Below are 18,160 nucleotides of genomic sequence, written 5' to 3'. Positions count from 1 at the left end.
AAAATATGGGTTTATGAGATTTACAAATCATTGCATTCAGTTTTTATGTAGGCTTTAGAAAGCATTCCAACTTTTTTTAATTCGGGGTTGTATTTGTTTTTGAAGTTTGTCATACTGTATCTTTCAAAATCTTACCTGGGTAAAATCTGGGTCCTGCTCTGTATTACCGAAATCCCTAAATAGCCCAGCAGCTTCCAAGTACTGCTGAATGTACTTCACTTTGTCTTCCTCGCGACCTGCAAAAAGAATATTTAATGTTAATTCCACTTCTAAGGGCATGGTCACATTTGTGGCAGACCTTACCAACCCTCTAAAATGCAATGGATGGATCACTTTTCAGAGATGTTTGACAGGTGGTGAGGAAGAGATATGTCACAAAGTATTGCAGCCGTGGCATGTGTACAATCTCCTATGGCTGCCTTTCCAACTTAAGGTGGGGGAAGGGAAGGGGTAAAAATGTGGCTCTATTACCCAATCTCCTTGGAGGAATGATTCTGGAAGCAGCAAGGATTTAGTCACTTTCAGTTTCATAGCGGTCAACCCCTGAGTACTAAAGCCTGGGAAGCAACTAATCAAGCGCGTTCTGTGCTTACTTAGCTTTAATGGAAGGCAGAGGAGACATCAGGGAGCTCAACGATCCTAAGGGGGAGATTTACAAAAACTGGTGGACACAAAATCTGGTGCAGCTGTGCAAAGTAACAAATTAAGCTTCTAAGTTTTATTGTCAAAGCTTAGGCTCCATTTACACTTGTACAACTCCAAAGCTGCACCAACTTTGGATGGGTGCAACTTGGATATGACTTTGGATTCGACCAATGATAATGGACAACTGTTGCATTATATAACAATCAGGTACGACTTTCATGCAACTTTTGAGTGTTAACATTGAAGTCTATGGCCCTCAAGTTGCAAGAAAACTAGACCAAAGTAGTGCATGAACTACTTTGAAGTTGCTGCAACTTTTTTTTTTTTTTTTTTTAACTGGAGACGAGGCCCATCATCAACTGGAGATGAGGCCCATCATCAACTGGAGATGAGGCCCATCATCAACTGGAGATAAGGCCCATCAACTGGAGTCCCATGGAATTGGTGGGGTTATATAGGGTGCACTAGGAGGTACTGTCAGTGCAGATGTTGCCAATGTCCAATCGAAGTTGCTGCAACTTTAAGTCACACATATATGAATGGTTATCATTGGAAAACATGGGGAACGACTTGCCATGCGACTTTGACATTCAAAGTTGCATGACAAGTCACACAAGTGTGAATGGAGGCGACTGAACAAACTGAAGGTTAGAAGCTGATTGGTTACTATGCACAGGTGCACCAGATTCTGGGTGCTCCAGCCTTGGTAAACCTCCCCCTTATATCTCCATAAAGTTAGTCGCCTTGTTAGCCTTTTTATGATAGTAAAAGAAAAAAAAAAAAAATTTTATTAAAATAAAAAGACAAAATTAAAAGCACCCAGTTTAACCTTTGAACATAAAAGCAATCATGTGTGATTTTTTTATGTAAACAGCAATTGCACAACACATGTGAGGTATCAGCATGAACGGTGGAATAAGAGCAATAATTCTAGAGATCAATTCATAATCAGCTCTTAACAGATAACCTGTAAAGGCTTTTAAAAAGTGTTACCTATGACCTATTTTAGGCACAGTAGTTTTGGCCATTTCATGGGTCCACGAAACTTTGAGTCTTGACATGTTTGATATACCGTATACTCAAAGCAACCTCATCTTTTACCAAAAAAAAAATTATATATATATATATATATATATATATATATATATATATATATATATATATAATGTTGTGTTTGTATACACTAAAATCCATTTTAATGTATTTTGTCCTGAAAATATGCGTCTGATTAACAGCTGGGCATAAAAAATTGCAATGAAGACCATTTTATTCTCCGGGGTCTCTTCTTTCAGAAAACATATAATGTTGGGTGTTTCAGAGTAATTTTCTTACAAAAAAAAGAAAAAAAAAAAAAAAAAAATCAGATTTTATATGTGTTTTAGAATTTATAAAAATTATTGCTATGGATGCAAAGTAGTTAAGTTAGTCTTGTTTTGCCTGAAACCGCAATTTTAGCTTAGTCACCTAGTAAACCTTAAGTCTGCAATTTGCAATAAAAAAAAGGGCAATCAATAAACATGTGTCACAAAGTCAATTTATAAAAGCTATTAGGTAATACATTTACCACAGTAAAAATCGAAGTTTAATTATTGTGATTACAAAACAGTGAAGGGAGCCTGGGTGTATTTTCCAAACAAAGAGGCGAATTATCATCCTATATTATAATGTCTTATCAAAAATGAATCAGTAGCTGATACAAACATACTTTGTTCTTTCTGATATTCAATCATTTAAAAAAAAGAAAAAAAAAAAAAAAAAGAAAGAAAGAAAGTTTTGCAGAGTTAAATTATAACTAAAGGCAAATAATGAAAAAAAAAGTTTTGCCTATAGTTATATTTTAACAGCTTGCCGACTGCCCTATAGCAGTTTTACCGCTAAAGGGCGGCGGCTGTGTGCAGGATCATGTATATATAAAACGTGACCCCTGGACTTCCAGGTAGCAGGCACAAATGCGGGCTGCTGACGGCTCGCTCCCGCTTTGATTATGCACAGTGGGAGCAAACCACTGGTTACCACGGACTCGATGTCCGCCGGCACCCTCTGATCGTTCGTTACACAGGCAAAACAGCAGTCTGCCAACGTAAACAAGGCAGATTGCCATTCTGTCAGTAGGGAAGGCATTGATATGGATCCATACGCTCCCTTAGTAAAAGCACCTCCAACACAGTACACAAACACTGGCTAGGCACACAGGTAACCATTTGATCAGCCCTGATGTTAACCCCTTCCCAGCCAGTGTCATTAGTACAGTGCCAATGCAACAATGCATATTTTTATCACTGATCATTGTATTAGTGTCACTAGTTCATAAAAAAAGTGTCAAAAGTGTCAATTCGTGTTCGATTTGACCACTGCAATATCGCAGTCCCACTATAAGTCGCTGATCGCTGCCATTACTAGTAAAAAATCAATTAAAAAACTTCCATAAATATATTCTATAGTTTTTAGACGCTATAACTTTTGCGCAAACTAATAAATATATGCTTATTGCGACTTTTTTACTAAAAATATGTAGCATATTGGCCTAAACTGATTAAGAAAATGGGATTTTGACTTACCGTAAAATCCATTTTTCTGATGTTCATTGACGGACACAGCTCCTGTCATTTTTGACCATTGGGTTATGCTGCCCCCTACAGGAGTAGGACACTAGGCATAAAAAGCTTCTGCCTACACCCATGGGCAGTCCCAGGGGGTCTACTCCCTCTACCTGCTATAGTCACTCAGTTTTGTTACAAGCAGTGTCAGGAGAATTATACCTCCACAGAGGGGGGGGGTGCTGTGTCCATCAATGAACATCAGAGAAATGGATTTTACGGTAAGTCTAAAACCCCATTTTCTCTTTTGTTTATTGACGGACACAGCTCCTGTCATTCTTGACTTTTTGGACGTCCCAAAGCAGTGTTAAAACATGAGGGGTGGGAAACAGAAAAAAATTCCCAAGGCTAACCATTAGCCAAACAGTACACCCTCAAACAGCATCAGATCCTCTAAACAGAAGTCTGCAAAACCTTGCAGCTAAAGAAAGCATCCGCAGATGCCAACACATCCACTTTATAAAACTTTGTAAATGTGTGCACCCACAACCAGGTGGCCGCCTTGCAAACCTGGGTCACTTATGCTTGATGACGGAAGACCCAGGAGGCACTAAGAGTGCGCCTTGACAGGGAAAGGCGGAACCTGACCCCTGAAGGAATAGGCCTGAACCACTGTCTGTCTGATCCATCTGGAAATGGTCGCAGAGGAAGCGGACAACCCTTTGCGAGGTCCAACCGTGAGCACAAATAGAGAGTCCAACTTCCTGAAAGACTCCGTAGCTACCAGGTATACCCAAATTGCCCAGATCACATCCAAGGCATGCAAGGCAATTTCCTTCAGATGTTTAGGCCTGGGGCACAGGGAAGGCAACACAATGTCTTCATTTTAATGAAAGTCAGAGACCACCTTAGGAAGGAATGACGGACAAGGGCGAGGCACCACCTTATCCCTGTAAATCACCAGATAAGGTGTACAACAGGATAATGCCGCCAGAGGTGACAGCCACCAAAAAGACCACCTTCTGTGACAAGCCAAGCAGGGGAATCTCCCGAATATTTTCAAAGGGAGGCTTCTGAAGAGCTGAAAGCACCAAATTAAGATCCCAAGGCGGCAACAGAGCCCGTACTGGAGGAGTCCAATTGTCTGACACCCTGAAGAAAAGTACGCACCAGGGAGTGCGTGGCCAAAGGCTGTTGGAAAAAAGACCACAAGGCCGATACCTGGCCCTTGATGGTACTCAAGACCAATTTCTGTTCAACCTCCCCGTTGAAGGAAGGTTAAGATCCAAGCCACAGAAGGAGCGAGGATGAACCCCAAGAGACTCACACAACACAATGTACGTCTTCTACATACGATGGTAGATCTTTCTAGAAGATTTCCTAGCTTTTAAACAGTGTAGAAATCACAGACTCAGATAAATCTCTATCCTTTAGCACCTGGCGTTCAACAGCCAAGCTGTCAAAGCCTGTGACTAAAGCAGGATGGAAGATCGATCCTTGGGACAGCAGATCCTCCCCGAGAGGAAGTTTCCAAGGAACCAGATGAGCGTACCAAGCCTGGCAAGGCCAGTCCTGAGCCACTAAGATGATTGGAATTTCTTCTGCCTTGATCCTGCGTAGAAAGTCTTGGCAGAGGCTTGAGAGGAGGAAAGGCGTAAATCAGACGATATCGACACCGCAGGGCCATCAATGCATCTGTGGCATCCGCCAGAGGATCCCTTGACCAAGCCACAAACCTCTGCACCTTTCAGTTAAGCCGATATGCCAACAGATCAGCCTCAGTGGTTCTCTACCGGAGACACAGCTGATGAAACACCTCTGGATGAAGGACCATTCTCCTTTGTCCAACGACCTTCCGACTTTCCGCCCCGGGAATGGGCATGGCAGACAGAGCTGGAACGGACTGTTCTGCCCACCTTAGAATGCCACTTACCTCCACAGGCAACAGGGCACTTTATGTGCCCCCTTGGTGATTGACATAAGCCACGGCCATGGCATTGTCCGATTGAATGCGCACAGGGCATCCCTGAAGACGATCCGTCCAATGATCCAGACACAGTCGGATCGCTCGGAGTTCCAGGACATTGATCTGTAGTCTGGACTCTTCCAGAGTGCATATCCCCTGAGCAGAATGCTTGCCAAGGATGCCGCCCCAGCCGGACAGGCTGGCATCCGCAGTGACCACTGTCCACTACAAAGGGAGGAAGGATTTTCCCAGCCAAAGCGCCAGAGAGCAAAGCCACCATATCAGGGACTCCTTTATTTCATAACTCAGCCAGATCTGATTGTCCAGAGACTGCAGAGTCTTTTCCCATTTGGTCAGAATCTCCTTTTGCAGGGACCTCATATGGAACTGTGAAAACAGAACCGCCTCTAAGGTAGAAACCATCAGGCCCAGCACCTGAATGCAAGTCTGGAGGGATGACCATTTGTTGGACAGCAGGAGGTGAATTGTTGCCTGCAATTTCTGGAGTTTGTCCAAAGGAAGGAGCACTCAGGCTACAGCAGAGTCCAGAGTCAGGCCCAAATGGTCCAGTTTTGTGGACGGAACCAGGGCAGACTTCTGAAAATTCAGAATCCAGCCGAACTCCCGCAGAGTTTGTATTGTGATCTCCAAGTTCTCTACCAGAGCAGATGGAGACTCCGCTCGCAGGAAGAGATCATCGAAGTAACCCAGTACCGCAATCCCCCGTTGGAGTAGCAAAGCTGGCACCAGAGCCAACACTTTTGTGAAGACCCAAGGAGCAGAGGCGAGACCAAAGGGCAACGCAACAAACGGATAATGCTCTTTTCCCACAGCAAAGCAGGGAGAAAACGCTGGTACATATTGGAATGTGAAGGCAAGCATCCTTGATGTTGACAGAGCCAATAAAATCCCCCTGAGGCAGGAATGCCACCACCGTTCGAATAGACTCCATTTTGAAATTCTGTATCCGCAAAAAGCAGTTTAATGCCTTGAGGTCCAGGATTGGACACACTTTGCCTTCCTTACTGTGGACTATGAACAGGTTTGAGTAAAAACCCTGAAAACTTTCCCGGGGTCGGAACCGGGACAATCACCCCTTGAAGGAACAGGTCGTATACCACCCAAACAGACAATGTAGCTGGTCTTTGGGCAGGCGCAGGCTGGAAGGAAAAAACCTTGCTGGGGGACAAGAGCGAAATTCAATCTTGTAACCGGACCGAATAACGTTGTGGACCCACTTGTCTTGCACCAGGGAAGTCCACGGGTCCGGAAACCAGCGAAGACATCCCTCCACCATTGATACAGGTGAGGACTCACCCTTATGCTGAAGGAGCCTTGTCTGCGGGTCTGGAGAAGCTGGCTCTCGGCTTGCCAGATCAGGTTCGTTTGGAGCCGCCAGAGGAGGCCCCGATAGGCTTCGAGCCCATGTCAGTCGACCCTGAGGGACGAAAAAATACTTATGAGCTTAGAAGGAAGGTCCACATCTTCAACGAGTTTCCTTACCCTTAGTAGCCTGTGGAAGAAAGGTATTCTTCCCCACTGTGAGACCTTTAATGATGTCATTCATGAGATCTCCTTGAAAGGAAGATCTGTCAAGGCCTTCTTAGAAGTTTGGTCCGCAGATTAGCATTCAAGCCAAATGACACGCCAAAGGACCACTGCCAAAACAGAGAGGCGAGCCTTCAGGGTGAGCCACATCCAAGGAGGCATCACAGATAAGCTGCAACCCCTGGACGCAGCTCAGCAAAGGCAGGAGGGAGTTGCTCACCCTCCAGGTCACGGCGTAGGATCTTAGCCCACTCGGTTAGAGTTTGCGACACTAGAGCAATGGTAAATACTGGCCTCACTGCAGAACCCATTAAGGTGTACATAATTTCGGGCCACAGCCTCTGTCTTCCGGTTAGCTGCCAGATCCTTAAAGGCCAGGGACTCTTCCACCTGAATCATGGCCCACTTCTTAAAAAGGGACTCCGCATAGGTGTAACACCTAGCAAAGCGCTTATAAACCCCACGGGGACACTTTGGTTGTCCCCACACTTTAGCGGCAAGTCTGTCAAAATTGGTGGGGAAAGGAAACCCCTTTGCCACTCTGGATGGCTTGTGAGTGCCAAAGGGTACCTGCGCCAAAAGTAGGGGTTTAGTTAGCACACATTAGCAAATGCATGCCTAAGCTGCAAGGCCCCTTTATGGCACCCTGTATTACTCACAGTCCTAACCCTTCTAAATTGATGAGAGTTTCCACAGTGGGAGCACCCTTGTTTTTAATGCATACTGTTGGACAGGTTAATTCGGTTGGTAAGCAGACTGGTTGGCAAGTTGAGCTGGGAATTTTCTCTGGTTTTGTCTTTCATGCGTTTGCCCTTCCATATGCTCCTTGCTGTGAAGGCCAGTTTAGATGGGGGCAGGGGCCATCTCCTTGTTACTCAAATAACATACTTTTAAATTGATTTTGAAAAGGCCTTATTAAATGCTTGTTCTTTATAGGGCAACTTCACCTTTAACAAATAATAATAAATGCACATTTTTTGCAGGTAAAAAAAAAAAGAAATGTGCATTTTTTTTTTTGTTTAGGAGCCTGGAAAGCATTGCACCAGCAACTCACAGATCACTGATGCCATGTAAGTCTCCTGCAGACTGTTAGTGTAGGACGTCTGCCCCATACATCATAAAGGCAGGCATTTTTGCACTGACAGGAAGAATCAAATCAACAGAGCAGTGGTAGTTCATTGACAACTACAAAACGACAGGTGCAAAGGCTGTCGGTAGTTGTAGTACATTCACTCAGAGAACACTAAGAATGAATGAGGTGGCTGGGCAGATGGATCAGGGGGGTTGGAAGGCAGATACATTTGGTACTGTGAAACTTATCCTTACTTAAAGGTAAAGTGAACTCATCCATTAATTATTCTCTAGTTTTTAATCAAAAAGACGTCAAGCACCTGGGTTTTCTACATCCTTTTAGCTAGAAAACTCCAGACCTTCACCCAGCAAGGATGACATTTATTCAAATGTCTCAGGGCTCTACCCCTAATATCCTACATTACCATATTTTTACATAAATTGTGTCAGTGAAACATCAGTGAAGCAAGTGCAACCAAATCTAAAATGCCACAAACTGTGCATAAATAAATAAGAGCATGAAAAAAAAATATATAGCTTAAAATTTCCAAAAAGTCCATCACTGTGAGGAATCAAACTCCTCCTTTCCAATATATTCCACCTTCTGCAGTGCTCAGAAATTTTAAAGGCCTACCAAATAAATATGACCACCTATTTTTAAGCTGGTCATAGGGATCATGCAAGCTGGTCCAGGTATATCAGCATCTTTACTTCAACCTCCTCCGGTTAGCAATCAAAGGAATTACTCCTTTTTGCTCATCATACCCCATGCATTGAAACACAGACAGACAATCTCCATAGTGTGAATCAGGTTAAAAAAAGCACGATTTAAATAACAAATGGATACTCAAATAAAAGCGTTTGACGTCACATCTGGCTCACAGTTGGATGAATATATGGGAAACAAGGAGTTGATTGCTCACAGTGATTTAGGAATTTTCTGGTGTACTGTATTTGCACAAGGATGTTCTTAGGACCTTAAGTGATCATTTTGTTTTTTCATGTATATGTATGCACTTTTGTATATGTATGCACTTGTAGGATTTTGTTTGCCCTTACCACACCAATGTTTCACCGATATAATTTATGTATACTGTATATAAGGCAATTTAATATTTTAGGGATAAAAAGGGTAAAGCACTGGGACAACTGAACAGATTTTTATATAATAATCTCTTATAATATTTTTGGAGCTGCTTTGGGATTAGGGAGGGAGCTATAGAGAGCGCAGGGGATTATATACTGAAGCTTTACTGAAATTTGCCATTACAGTGGTGCCATGTAATGTAAATATCAAACAAGGTAGACGTGCCCATAGGTGTTCTAAATTATACTACAGCACAATGACCTGCAGGCAGAAGAGTATTCTGATACAGATACATATTTTTTAGATTAACACAAAGAATATTCATAAACTAAAAAGAGATGTACCCATACCTGTTTGCTGTAGATACTGTATGCTGATCAGGTCCACAGGAAAATATGCAGCTGTGGCTCCATATTCTGGACACATGTTGGCAATAGTGGCTCTGTCAGCGATAGAAAGCTGGGCAACACCTGGGCCAAAAAATTCCACAAACTTTCCCACAACGCCAACTTGACGAAGGTGCTGTAAAGTAAAGCATAATTTTCTTATGTGAAATATTTACTCATACTAGATATTATAAACTTTGGGAGGACATATCTTCTGACCCTGGAAAGGTGATATTTTGGTTCATAATCTTATTTTTACAAGACAAAGATGGTATACAAACTACAAATACATGGCAAATACTGGTTGATCCAAAAAGAGGTGTCAACAATATAAATGAGTAAATGTTTCAGGATGTTCTTGCATTTCAAATCACTCTAACATAGTGAAAAGCAATATTTTGAAACACTGACTTTTTCCTCTCGATTCCACAGAACAAATTCCTTTCTTCTGTTTTTGCCTCCTAAGGCATCTCACATACACAACAAATGCAAAATACAGTGGTCGTCTCAGTCATGGCTTGAAACATCAACCTGAAAATACTAAAACTGCTACTCCACTCGTGTTTGTGTACACCCAGCCCAAACCGAGATGATGGAATCAAAGTGATGTATGGTAAACATCACTGTTCAAATAATGAGTGGAAAAATAAAATAAAAATGGAAGCACATTTCTCCAAACATACCTTAGTTACTGTGAGCACAATGTCTGTGGAAGTCACCAAATGGTGAGGGGTTCCAACCAATTTGTAGCCAATTACTTCAGGAAGCACCATGCTTATTGGCTGGCCAAGCATGACTGCTTCAGCCTCAATGCCTCCAACACCTGAGTATATACAATTGACAAAGAGCATACAACAATTAGTAATATGAAAAAAAAAAAACACCCAAGCACCAACATCATACCTTCCGATTCATAAATGTTCTCAACAATAGAAGCTACAATCACCTGTAACTGAATAAAGAACATTGAACTATTTTATTTAGGCACATGTCCAAACTTTATTTTCCCAGTTTTGGATATAGTGGGGAAGTGCCGGGTTTTTACTGCGATCTGGGGATCCTTTAGAAAGATTTCTCCTCACTTTCTGTCCAGTTGATAATGGTTTTACCAGACAAGACGCAAGAGAAAAATTTGCAACAGGACACAGACAAAATGTATTCGTCTGTGTTGCATTTGGAAACTATCTCTCACTTCCTGTTCAGTAAAACAGTTGTCAGCAGGGGGAAATCTTTCTAACAGAGCACTGGATAGCATTATGGCGCTGGCTCTAATCCTTTAATCTTTCTCACTCTAATCTGAAAACAAAGAAAAAAAAGTTTTGGCTGGATATACATTTTAACAAACCCAGCTTGTTGCTTTAATTGGAAAACACATTATTTTCTATGAAAATCATTAATTGTCTAATAAACATCTTGACTCACCCCAACCAAGAACTCCAAGCCCATCGATCATTGTGGTGTGAGAATCCGTTCCAACAAGACTGTCAGGGTAGTATAAGCCATCTTGGTAGAAGACTACTCTGGCTAGATACTCTAGATTGACTTGGTGAATGATACCTGAGCCAGGAGGGATGATCCTCATATTCTGAAAGGCCTGAGAACCCCACTGCAAGTTGAAGTGTTGGTAATTAAACAATGCTTGCAACTAAAATAAAGCAATATGCAGTTTTTAAATAGGGAATTGTTGAACCAATTGTGTAAAGAAGTGCTACTTATATGCAACTTGCCCCCCTCATTTGTGCCCAGCACCATCCATCACACAAAGAATGAGAGAACAGCTTACATAAAAAGGAATCATGAGCGTTCCCAAGGGGAGGGGGGGGGCGCCCCCCTTAAAGTGGCTGTTAAGCCACTTTATACCATCTTGTCTGGTCTGCTTAATAATCCTGTGTGCCCGTGTATGTATTTAAAAAAATTAGCCGCTCTTTACCAGTTTTCAGAGCGCCAATCGCCGCTCACGTGACCGCCGGCTCTCTCCTCTCCCCATCTGGCAGCTGCCTACAGCGGGGGGGGGAGGATTCCCCGCTGACGTCAGTCGGGAGGGGCGGAGGAGAGGCTCTCTGTATATGTTTTTAAAAAAATAAGCCGTTCTTTACCAGCTTTCAAAGGAACCCACAGGATTATTAAACAGACTGTAGACAGGATATGAAATTTTTAATGAAACTACATGGAGGATCAGCCAGGGAAGGGATCAATAATAACACATGCTTTAAAAATAAATTCTGCCGTTTCCCCCTTTTAAAATAATTACTTGCGAGTCGCGGCTCGTGCGGTGACTGACATCGCCTTCACGACATTGTCGAAAAGGGGCGGTGCATGGGTGATCTTAAAATTATGCTCCCCTCCCCCCTGAAAAAAAGTTCTGCGGATGCCCATGTAAGGAATCATGGTAAACTGAAGATTTTACCAGGTTCACGCCTACTCACATAGTTACTGAAAAGAAGTACAGGACAAAAATTAGGATTGTCAACCCATTAGTGGAGATGTACCATCACTCCCCTAGAATTCCACTACTTGAGATTTTAAGGTACTTTACAGTGGTCAAACATTTGTCAAATCTAATCCAATTTTTTATTGGGACCGTATTAAAATTTGTACATCTAAAAATAAGAGGGCATTAAAAAACATCCAATTACATGCATCCTTCCATCATCCCATAACACTAATAGATTAGAACAACATCAACTTTTATTGTTGCTTGGGGATGGAATCAAGCTTAATGCTTTTTGTGTGCACTTCTTCAGGAACTGACAGGTTTGCCAAGTTTAAAATGTAGTAAAGGGACCATAAGCCAGCCAACGATAAAAACATACAGTATTTCCTTTTATGTTCGAGTGAACCAGATGACCACCAACTGAGCCACGAAGCCACAAGGGACTCCAGGGATGCCTCACTGGTTAGATCTTTTCCCAATCTGCTGCTCTACATCATCACCTCACTCCGTGGGCATGGAGATGCCATTTTTTGTTTTACTCTCAGCAGTCTGCTGCTGATAACTATCTACTGTATGTCATTAACCACTTAACGACCAGCCACGTAGATCTACGTCGGCTGACTTTGAGTGGTTATACCGGGATGATGCCTCTAGCTAGAGGCATCATCCCGGTACCGTTGTTTGAAGCCGACGGTCGGCTTTCCGTCGGTAACGATCGATGCGGCTCGGGAGCCGCTCGATCGTTACTCGGGGGGCGGGAGGGGAGCCCCGAGCACCCAGCCGGCGCGTCCGCCGGCTGGATGGAGTCCCGATGAATGCCGGAAACGGCATCGATCGGGGCTCCGATGACGTAACCCGGAGGCGGCGTCCATGACGTCACATCCGGGTTACTGTGCTGCAAAAGGCGGCAGATTTGAAAAACGGCTGTATGCAAAAATGCCGTTTTCGGCGTTTTGCATACAGGGAAGTGTAGTGGAGGGGTCTAGGGTCTTTTAGACCCTCGATCCCTCCATAAAGAGTACCTGTCACTACATATTGCTGTCACAAGGGATGTTTACATTGCTTGTGACAGCAATAAAAGTGATCAGATTTTTTTTTTTTTCAAAAACCTGTAATAAAGTTAAAAAAAAAGAAAAAATAAATAGGAAAAAAAAAAAAAAATTAGCCGCCCCCATCACCGTTAGCTCGCGCACAAAAAAAAACGTATTACGCAAGTCGAGCCGCAAATTAAATCGCTGTTCAAACCACACATGTGAGGTATCGCCGCGATCGCCAGAGCGTGGGCAATAATTTAAAAAAAAGAGCTACACTCTAACTCTAAACTGGTAACCGTTAAATAAATTTAAAGCATCGCAGATTGAGATCTCTATTGACCGTAGTTTGTCGCCATCCCACGGGGGGGCGCAATTTTAAACCGTAACATGTTTGGTATCTATTTACTCGGCGTGACATCATCTTTCACAATATACAAAAAAAATGGGCTAACTTTACTGTTTAGTATTTTTTAAATGCAGTGAAATGTGATTTTTCAAATTTTTTCCAAAAAAATGGCGTTTTAAAGACCGCTGCGCAAATACCGCGTGACAAAAAATTTTGCAATGACCGACATTTTATTCTCCTTTTAGTCTTTGCTAAAAAAATATATATAATGTTTGGGGGTTCTAAGTAGTTTTCTAGGAAAAAATACTGGTTTTAACTTGTGAACAAAAAGTGTCCGAAATAGGGCTGGGTGTAAAGTGGTTAATGTTGTAAGGGAGGGAGGAGGGCCATCAATATCACTTCTGATGTCTTTAATTACCAGGGTATGAATTCCCTCTAAGTGGGCTCCACGATCTCGTGGATTGGGACTGTCAGAGATACAAACTTCTGAATATGATATTCTGCACCCATACAGATGCTGTAACAAGGCAGCTCACACTGCCAGGAATAGCCCACACCCTGTTTCTAGTATCCCATCAAAACACTCAAGATGGAGAATGCCATACTGGCAAGAAGTGGTCTCACATAGGAGCAGTTAAGAGGTATGGGAACTAATGGCACTTTTCCACTGCAAGTACTGGCTAGTACCAGCTCGGCTCTACTCGGCCCTGCTTGGCCCGGTTTGCTTTTCCACTATTGGTACCGCATGGTATAGGGTCGGAACGGTTCGGTACGGTACGGTATAGGTTTGCTTTTCCACTAAAGTAGTACTAAGTTAAGTGGGTGGGATAACAACGGGGTGGGTGGGATTCTCTGACCAATCAGTGGCTAGTAGTTACTGCATGCAAAGGATTGTGGGATATGGTACCAGTTTGGTACCTGTTGGAACCACAATCGAGTAGGTACTGTTTTTTTCAGAGCCGTACCGTACCGTTCGGTTCCATGCAGTGGAAAAGCAAACCTATACCGTACCGTACCGTACCGAACCGTTCTGACCCTATACCATGCGGTACCAGCAGTGGAAAAGCACAAAAGGGTGCCGAACCGGTATGGTTCCATGCAGTGGAAAAGCGCCATAAGGGAGGCTTTAGCCTATCCATGCATGTTATTTTAATTTTTATTTTTTAACAGCAACACATTCTTTTATGCGAATTGCCAATATTTGTTTAATATCTTAACTTACACACATGGAGGAATCCCTTTGTGAGCTAATGTATTCTAAGAACAGTATCTCCCACATGTATTTAAATTGGATAGGATGCAGTTACTATTCAGCTTTTCCACCCAATTACTTTAACATAGAAACATAGAATGTGTCGGCAGATGAGAACCATTTGGCCCATCTAGTCTGCCCAATATATCTGAATCCTATGAATAGTCCCTGGCCCTATCTTATATGAAGGATAGCCTTATGCCTATCCCATGCATGCTTAAACTCCTTCACTGTATTTGCAGCTACCACTTCTGCAGGAAGGTTATTCCATGCATCCACTACTCTCTCAGTAAAGTAATACTTCCTCATATTACTTTTAAACCTTTGCCCCTCTAATTTAAAACTGTGTCCTCTTGTGGTAGTTTTTCTTCTTTTAAATATGCTCTCCTCCTTTACCGAGTTGATTCCCTTTATGTATTTAAAAGTTTCTATCATATCCCCTCTGTCTCTTCTTTCTTCCAAGCTATACATGTTAAGGTCCTTTAACCTTTCTTGGTAAGTTTTTTCCTGCAATCCATGTACTAGTTTAGTAGCTCTTCTCTGAACTCTCTCTAGAGTATCTATATCCTTCTGGAGATATGGCCTCCAGTACTCCGCACAATACTCCAAGTGAGGTCTCACCAGTGTTCTGTACAGCGGCATAAGCACTTCTCTCTTTCTACTGCTTATACCTCTCCCTATACATCCAAGCATTCTGCTGGCATTTCGTGCTGCTCTATTACTTAGTCTTCCCACCTTTAAGTCTTCTGAAATAATTACTCCTAAATCCCTTTCCTCAGATACTGAGGTCAGGACTGTGTCAAATATTCTATATTCTGCCCTTTTTTACGCCCCAGGTGCATTATCTTGCACTTATCCACATTAAATTTCAGTTGCCAGAGTTCTGACCATTCTTCTAGTTTTCCTAAATCCTTTTCCATTTGGCGTTTCCCTCCAGGAACATCAACCCTGTTACATATCTTTGTGTCATCAGCAAAAAGACAAACCTTACCATAGAGGCCTTTTGCAATATCACTTATGAAGATATTAAAAAAAATTGGTCCCAGTACAGATCCCTGAGGTACCCCACTGGTAACATGACCTTGTTCTGAATGTTCTCCATTGACTACAACCCTCTGTTGTCTGTCACTCAGCCACTGCCACTCAGCCACTGCCTAATCCACTCAACAATATGGGAGTCCATGCTCAATGACTGCAGTTTATTGATAAGTCTTCTATGTGGGACAGTGTCAAAGCCTTACTAAAATCCAGATATGCAATGTCTACTGCACCTCCACCGTCTATTATTTTAGTCACCCAGTCAAAAAAATCTATAAGATTTGTTTGACATGATCTCCCTGAAGTAAACCCATGTTGTTTTTCATCTTGCAATCCATGGGATTTAAGATGTTCCACAATCCTATCCTTTAATAGGGTTTCCATTAATTTGCCTATTATTGATGTCAGACTCACTGGTCTATAGTTGCTCGATTCCTCCCTACCACCTTTATTGTGAATGGGCACGACATTTGCCAATTTCCAATCTTCCGGGATGACTCCTGTTACTAATGATTGGTTAAATAAATCTGTTAATGGTTTTGCCAGCTCACCACTAAGCTCTTTTAATAATTTTGGGTGTATCTCATCAGGACCCTGTGACTTATTTGTCTTCACTTTAGACAGCAATCTTAGAACGTCTTCCTCTGTAAAGACACATGCATCAAACGATTCATTAGTCATCCTTTCAAGTGGAGGTCCTTCTCCTTTTTCTTCTGTAAAAACTGAACAGAAGTATTCATTAAGGCAGTCGGCTAGCCCTTTATTCTCTTCTACATACCTTCCGTCCTTTGTTTTTAATTTAGTTATTCCTTGTTTTAATTTCCTTTTTTCATTTATACATCTGAAGAATGTCTTATCCCCCTTTTTCATAGACTGAGCTAGTTTTTCTTCTGCCTGCGCTTTAGAAGTTCTTATAACTTGCTTGGCCTCTTTCTGCCTAATCTTGTAGATTTCCTGATCTTCATTGCTCTGGGTTTTTTTATAATTACAAAATGCTAGCTTTTTATTTTTAATGATTTGGGCCACTTCTGCTGAGTACCACAGTGGTCTCTTCCTTGTTTTGCTTTTACTGACAAGTCTAATGCAATTTTCTGTTGCCTTCAATAATGCACCTTTTAAGTAGTCCCATTTCTCCTGGACTCCATGTAATCCGTTCCAGTCTGATAAGGACTCATTTATGACTAATTTCATTTTTGAAAAGTCTGTTTTTCTAAAATCTAAAACTTTTGTTTTTGTGTGGTGTGACTCTTTCACAGTTCTTATATTAAACCACACTGACTGGTGATCACTAGATCCCAAGGTTTCGCCTACAATGACATCATATACCGAATCCCCATTTGTGAATACCAAATCCAAAATGGCCTCCCTACTTGTTGGCTCCTCAAATACTTGTTGCAGAGACAACCCCAGTAGGGAATTTAGAATATCTGTACTCCTGGTAGAACTTGCTTTTTTGGTTTTCCAGTTTATATCTGGAAGATTGAAATCTCCCATAATGATAACTTCTCCTTTCATTGTCATTTTAGCTATTTCTTCAACTAGTAGATCATCTAGTTCTTTAAGTTGACCAGGTGGTCTATATATCACACCTACACGAGTTCCTGCATGATTAGCAAACTGCAACATAACCCAAACTGACTCTATGTTGGCCTCACCAACTTGTATTAGGTTAGATTTAATGCTATCTTTCACATACAGGGCCACTCCTCCTCCTTTCTTGCCTTCTCTGTCTCTTCTGTATAAAGAGTACCCTGGTATGGTTATGTCCCAGTCATTTCTTTCATTAAACCATGTCTCCGTAACAGCCACTAAATCTACATTCTCAGATGCCATTATTGACCCAAGTTCATTGATTTTTTTACCTAAACTGCGAGCATTTGTAGACAGGACTCTGAGCTTGTCATTTCTTAACCTCTGTGCTTCTGACCTGTTCTGGCATTGTTTCGGGGGGCAATTGGACTCTTGTATTTTCACTCTTTTGCCCCCCCTTCCTAGTTTAAATACTCTTTCGCAAATTCTTGGAGTTGTTCACCAAGTACATTTGTTCCTTTGAGAGAAAGATGCAAAACATCTTTTTTGTATAGTTCCTTTCTATTCCAAGTAGAGCTATCATGAGAAACAAAGCCAAATCCTTGCTCTTGACACCATTTACTAAGCCATATGTTGAACTCCTTTATGCGCCTCTGCCTATCATTCTGAACATTATGCACAGGCAGAACTTCAGAAAATGAAATGGTGGATGCAAAATCCTGTACGTCATTACCAAGTGTGATAAAAGATTTTTTCACCTCTGACACTTCATTGCAAGCCAGATCATTTGTCCCTAGATAGACAAGAACATCCACGTCCCCTTCCTGCTTTGCTTGCTTAACAATATTAATAATACGTCTTCTATCTCGTCTAGCAGTAGCACCAGGGAGACATCTCACAAAACCATTTTCTTTAAGCTCCACACTTCTTATGATTGAATCACCCAGCAACAGCTGCTTCCTTTGAGACTTCACTTTATCTTTTTTGTCCTTGGCTGCAGTCTTGCATACATTAGACATAGGAGTCGATGGTTTCTCACCCTCTGTGCTTGAGTCCATATCCATGTTGTCCTTACATTCTGAGAGTGCTGCAAATGAATTATGGGGAACCACCAACTGTGGGACATGTCTTCTATCCACCACTCTAAGTCTTCCAGAACCTACAGTAACCCATCTGCCATTTCTGGGGGTCCTCTGTGGCAGTGGCATTGCAGCAGTCCCAGCTGGAGTTTGTTTAACAGATAATTTAAATATCTCCGATTTCAAAAATGCAATTTCCTGCTGCAG

The 18,160-nt window shown here is 42.1% G+C and overlaps 1 protein-coding gene across 3 annotated transcripts in view; it reads right to left on the bottom strand.

Moving 5' to 3' along the window:
• Window positions 1–18,160, bottom strand: part of ACO1 (aconitase 1) — a 105,398-nt gene that overhangs the window by 37,629 nt on the left and 49,609 nt on the right. For all 3 annotated transcript variants that reach the window (XM_082244148.1, XM_082244150.1, XM_082244149.1), the window contains exons 6-9: window positions 10,663–10,846; window positions 9,924–10,063; window positions 9,205–9,376; window positions 136–236 (exon numbers count right to left, since the gene is read on the bottom strand). In XM_082244148.1, coding sequence (XP_082100274.1) covers window positions 136–236; window positions 9,205–9,376; window positions 9,924–10,063; window positions 10,663–10,846 — 597 coding nt within the window. The remainder of the gene's footprint in view (window positions 1–135; window positions 237–9,204; window positions 9,377–9,923; window positions 10,064–10,662; window positions 10,847–18,160) is intronic.

The sequence above is a fragment of the Pelophylax lessonae genome (assembly GCF_965119305.1).
Source record: "Pelophylax lessonae genome assembly, chromosome: 1".
NCBI lineage: Eukaryota > Metazoa > Chordata > Amphibia > Anura > Ranidae > Pelophylax > Pelophylax lessonae.
Note: the sequence above shows the minus strand (reverse complement) of the source record. Positions and strands in the feature narration are given on the sequence as shown.